This window comes from Phaethon lepturus, unplaced genomic scaffold (assembly GCF_000687285.1).
Source record: "Phaethon lepturus isolate BGI_N335 unplaced genomic scaffold, ASM68728v1 scaffold7914, whole genome shotgun sequence".
Classification (NCBI taxonomy): domain Eukaryota; kingdom Metazoa; phylum Chordata; class Aves; order Phaethontiformes; family Phaethontidae; genus Phaethon; species Phaethon lepturus.
Genome location: NW_010537000.1, coordinates 15,295 through 21,185, shown reverse-complemented (window position 1 = coordinate 21,185; position 5,891 = coordinate 15,295). Strand labels below are relative to the sequence as shown.

Here is a 5,891-nt window from a genome sequence, read left to right as displayed (position 1 = left end):
AGCACCCCCAGGTCCTTTTCCGCCAGGCTGCTCTCCAGCCACTCCTCCCCAAGCCTGTAGCGTTGCATGGGGTTGTTGTGACCCAAGTGCAGGACCCGGCACTTGACCATGTTAAACCTCATACAGTTGGCCTCTGCCCATCGATCCAGCCTGTCCAGATCCCTCTGCAGAGTCTTCCTGCCCTCGACCAGATCAACACTCCCACCCAAGTTGGTGTGGTCTGCAAACTTACTTACTGAGGGAGCACTTGATCTCCTCATCCAGGTCATTGATAAAGATATTGAACAAGACCGGCCCCAGTACTGAGCCCTGGGCAACACCACTTGTGACCGGCCGCCAACTCGTTTTAACCTGTTAAATTTCTGAACATGGAAAATAATCCTTCCCTCATCTGGTTTCATTTGAAGACAAAAAATAACCAAATTAACATCCCCTGAAGCTACTCAAATTTGAATGGGTGTTTTTCTCAGCCTGATCTGAGAATCAACCTCAGCTGAAAATTTCAGCTCAGCATTCCTTGGGACAACCAAACAAATGATGGATGTTTCTCAAACAGCCGTCAGAGAGTGGGCCAAGTGGAGGTCCTTTGTACACACTCAGATAGCTGTAAGAATATGGTACAAGCAAAACTTAATGCAGATCCTGTTTGTATTCAAAACTTTTTAGAGTTATCCCATGCAAAATAAGTTTGAAACTTACGTTTTTGAAAAGCCATTACGTGTTTTTCAAGCAATTTTGTTTTTAATAATTTTCATGATGTCATCTCCAAAGAAAACTTGTCAAGATAACTGTTTTCAACATTGGCAAGATCATGTTTTATAGCTCCTCTATAGTTCTGTGTATTTTTGATCCAGCATGGTTTATTTGGCCTCTAGGGTAGGACTGCAGATGACCTTTTTTTTTTTTTAAATCAGAAAAGTTGTGATTTTTTTTAAACTAGAAGAGCCCCAAGACTGGAGTTACCAGGTAACTGGGATAAGCATAGACACCTCATATCCTGCAACTATATTGTCTTCTACTCTGGCTTTATAAGTTTAAGCAAACTTAAGCCATTATGTATTACCTTTTCTCCTGAACTGGCTTTCAACAGGAACCCAACAGGAAGAAAGAGATTAGAGAGTTTATTACCAGAAGAGTAACCGTATATGTTTGTTCATGAATGAAGACTACATCAGACTTTTTTGCTTGCCTCAGCACTCTTTTCAGAAGGTTGAGCAGAGGAAATGGGGTATGCCAACAAAATGCTGTACAGATTTTTGCCATGCGCACCCTGTAGCAAAACACTTAAGTATGTTAGACTGGCACATACCTATCTAAGTTTAGATAAGGTAAAAACACGTGATATCATGCTGAATCCAGCCCTTTAGGGATATGAGAAGAGATGAGGGTATCTGTCTCTTTTACAGTTCCACTTCACAAGAACTAGTCTGATATTCAGTAATGCACTGAAAAATTGTTGCAACTCAAGACAGGGTTTAAACATTAAAAATTAGAAAAGCAAATATTTTCCTTCTTCCTGATCCACATTACTGGAGGCTTTATTTTTTGTTTAACTTATGTGTAAGACCCACCCTTTTGATTCATTTTTGGCCTGTGTGCTGACACCGTAGCTTTATCTCACAATCCGCTTTTAATATCATTCTCACGTTTTGCAGAGAGAGTTTTCACCCCCTCCTGCCTGCCAAGACCAACTCGTGGACCGCATTAAACACTGGATTACTGTAGGCATTTCCTGTATTTGTGATGGTTTCTGTGCCATTGGGCCTGCAAGGAAACTATTAAAAAAGCTAAAACCAACCAAAAGTCACACTTCAGCAATTAAGCAAATGAGAACATAATGGACGGATTTCTGGAAAGAAGCATGAAAATGTAGGTGTGGTGAGGGTTCACCAGCAACGCAGGCGATGAAATGCCAATTCTTTTCAGAAGGAGTACATTTCTGCTAGAACCTGCTGGCGTATGGGTAGTGCCCCATAGCTGCGAGACAAATGGCATGGTGTTTTTCTCCTGCCTGCCAGTGCCTCCTGCCATTCAGTATATGAAGCTCCTAATCTGTCTGTGAAAGTTTCATAAACAGCAGCTAGAATTTTTTACGGTCGATGAAAAGGCCTAAGCCCAAAGTGTCGTTCAAGCACTTTTGTCATTCAGGGTCTTTGTGGTGGGGGGGAAAAAAGCGTTTAAAATAAAGAACAAATTAGTTATTATTCAGTTACGTTCAGTTACCCGTAAATTGCCATGGAAAGATAGAAAGATGGTGAAGCAACCTCTCCCCGGATTTGAATTCAAAGAAAGCTTCTCTTCACAATAGTTGTCTTTTGGGCACTCTGTGCTGCAGCTACAAGACGAGGTGAAAAGCCTGGCATCAGTTGGATCCTCCCAGAGCCCAGCACTGTCAAAGTTGGAGCATTACCAGTGTCTGAGCAGGCTTAAGTTCGACTCCGGTGAGTCGATGCTACGCAGCTGTGCCGATACGCTACGCTCGCGTCAGAGACAGAGCGCTGGCTGTCCTCTTGCCAACGGCAGTTTTACTTTGGTGTAACCCTTTCAGCTACGAGAGGGTCGCTTTTAATTGGGAGGGCTGCTAGGAGGGAAATTAAGAGCATCTCGACGGTAGCTGGGTTCTCAGCTCAGCTCTCCTCAGTGTAGAGAAACAGCAGTAGCCAAGAAGGGACTTGAAAAGGAGGATCTGAGGTGAGAGCTACATGGTAGAGCTTTTCAGGTTGAATGTTGACGTGAGGGTGGGTGCCCCTGCCAGATGCAGAGGCCTGGATGTGACCCTTTCTGGTAATGCTGTCACTCCATTAGGTTTTAGTTCCACATTTTACAGCTGCATAAATACTACGTCAGAACATACAAATAAATATGGAGTCCATTTTGTACATGCAGTAAACATACCGGTTTTATTCCCAAACGCAGTACGCTTTATCTTCTTTGCTCAAGGAAAAATGCAAATGCAATGTGTAAAAAGATATACAGAAAAATACATAGATACATGTTGATATATTTCTTATGTATTTATATACCTATGTATATATATAGTTTAAAGAGGAGCAGAAACATGGATTTTTGTGACTTTGTGTTTCATGGTTTAATTATGCTCAGTCATACAGTGCACAAACTTTGACTGAAACTTATCTTGTGGCTGAGGCACACTCAAATGTATTGTTTAACATTTATTACTGTCATTGAAAAACTACTCTAGTTTTCCTCTCTGTGGGAACAGGGTCTCTTTTTCTACCCAACCACATGTTTTTTCAGAAAACTTGTAGGGATTTCAGTTTGCAACTTCTATACATCTGTCAGATTTTGGTTAAAATTGGTCGACAGGCTCAAAAGCTGCAGCATAAAGCATGGACAGGCACAAACAACAGTCATAGAAACAGAAGAGGACACATTTGTTTCTGTGACACTGTATAGTTCTTTAAGAAATCTTTATTTACTATCTTATAGTTGTGTTTTCTACATATAGTTCTGGTTCTTTACATACATAAAACATTCTTATACTGAGATAATTAAGGGGCTTTTTTTCCTATCTGCTGTTAGAGTGGGTACAGAAAGAGCAGTATATCAGATAACACCCACACTCCCTAAATCCATAAATCTGGGTTGAAAAGTTCAGCCTGATTAATTCCTGAATACTTCATCCGAGATTTGTTGAAGCCGATCCAAGTTTTTAAATTCTTGAATATCAACACATGGAAATATCTTCTCAGGGGATTAGAAAGAGACCTTAAAACAAAAGCACATTCTGGAATGGGGCAGAAATATTTTGCTTTTTCAGGTCAGGCCAGCTGTATCTCTTTTCTAATCTGAATATCTATGAGCTGTAGGAAATCTGGCAGTTTTATACCCTCTTACAGATTATTGCCAGTTGCCGGTCATTATGGTGAAACCTTCTCACCTTTTTAAGGCTTCTGAAAGGCGTTCTCCTACTGATTTGCCAATAGGGTGGGATAGATGAGTTTGGAAGATATGAGACATTTATTTTTCCCAATCTGAGTAAGCATATATTTTTATATCTCTGAACTAATGGTAGAGTGGTAGCACCAGTAATAGGGACTAATTGGTGCTTCTAGAGGTATGGATCAGCAGTGCAGGAGATAAAACATCAGACTTTCTCATAACAGTCAAGAATCCTGTGGCCATGCAATGCAAATCGCTGTTCTAGTGCAAACTCACTCTGTCAAGTGAAACTCTTGGCCAGCTTTGAGCAACTTTGAACAATTTCGTGCAAGAAGGTTGTATATTGGATGAAGTCTGTCTGCAGCAGTCCAACAGACACTTCAGTGGATGGCTCAAATATCATCTGTCTTCCTTTAGTCAAACTGGCATGCACTCCAGTTGTTTTGCTTAATTTAAAAGAAATGCAGGTGGTTACACGTTATTTGTATCAGGTGGGTGTTTCCATGTGGTGCAGCAGTGCACAGCTCAAGCAAGCAAGGCCTCTGCTCTTTCCTTTGCAACTTGTAGTTAGAATCCATTATGATAATCCTGTATGTAAAAGGCTAATTATTCTGTGTTCTAACTGACTTATTACTTGGGTCAGCATTAGCCAGATTTTTGTGGTTCATGAGTTGGCAACTTTTCTTGAGCATGTCTTGTCTCTTGAGGACAACTAACTTGTGGCCACTGCAAAGCCAGCAGTGCCTTACCTGCCTCTCACCCAAAGGTAGGCAAAATCAGCTTCTGCCACCTTTCCAGATCCCAGCTGGCCCCATGGACAGTTGGACTCTCCTAATGAGTCAGAGAGACTTTCTAACATCAGATCATCAGGTCATCTTATGCCTTACAGGAAGAAAGGAGTGTTCTTCCATTTCTATTAACATGCCTAGTAAAGAAGGGTTTGCCAAGTGAGGTGGTGAAAAGCAGATACAGGGATCCAGAAAGCATGTTCTCCCACCAAAAGAAACCCTTAGGTAGTCGTTAAACTGGATTCTTCCAGGTGATAGCACCATGCCTCAGAGCTATGTATCCAGGCTACTCTGTCAAGATTTCTGCAACAAGACAAAAATCTGGCATACCTTGCAGTCGGCGCCAATAGGTTTTTTGCATTCCTCACAGGTGTTGGAATAAAGGTTTTCATAGCATTTCACACAGTAGGGGCTGTCCTCCCTCAGGATGTACTTCTTACCAAACAGGGACTCTTTGCAGTAGTGGCAGTCAAAGCGTTCAGTCATGTTGGGGTCGGGAGTCCAGCTATCCTGTCATGAAGACAGAAGTAATCACATGTCAAACTGAGCTACACTTGACCCAATTCCCCAAGAAAGGTTTACCAATTCTGATTTGTCACATTGTACCCCAATTTTATTTCAACTTTCAGTCAGATAAATGAACACAATAGGAAGAAACTTGACTATAAATTTTGCAGTGCTGGGTAATGACAATAGACCATCTACTTTAGCCATTCACTGACCTGTCCTTGACCAGAGCTAGTGTTAGAGACAAGAGAGAAGTAATTCCTGAGTCTGAAGAATTCACATGGGATTTGTGAATGGGGTTTGACCAATAGGTCCAAAGCAAGAAGCTGTCACTGTAGGGGATGGAGGGAGCCAAGTACATTATGTGGATCGGCCAGCTAATCTTCAGAAGGAGCAACATCTCCTCCATAAGGCAAAACAAAGGTTGCATTGCTGGTAGACTTTAGTCACAGACAGGCTATCGGGCACCACTGCTATGTGCTTCTGCTCCTTCCTTCTCTACATTCTTAGTGAGCCGATGTCTGGCAATCATTGCCCCGCAGTGAGATACCAACCCTTCACCTCTGCTCATGCATGGGACCATGGGCACAGGAGATGTGAGGTCAGATTGTATATCTGATTCTTCTCTGATGCAGTTGAACAAGTTATCCAGCAGCTGTAGTGTACTGGGACATAAATGGATACTAGCTGCCC

General features: G+C 42.0%; 1 protein-coding gene across 1 annotated transcript in view; it reads right to left on the bottom strand.

The window, feature by feature from the left end:
• The window catches only part of FHL2 (four and a half LIM domains 2), a 16,808-nt gene extending 11,611 nt beyond the window's left edge, over window positions 1–5,197 (bottom strand). Inside the window, exon 1 of the mRNA XM_010286338.1 lies at window positions 5,022–5,197. Within this exon, the coding sequence (XP_010284640.1) occupies window positions 5,022–5,177 (156 nt within the window). The 5' untranslated portion in view covers window positions 5,178–5,197. The remainder of the gene's footprint in view (window positions 1–5,021) is intronic.
• Window positions 5,198–5,891: the final 694 nt, after the last annotated feature.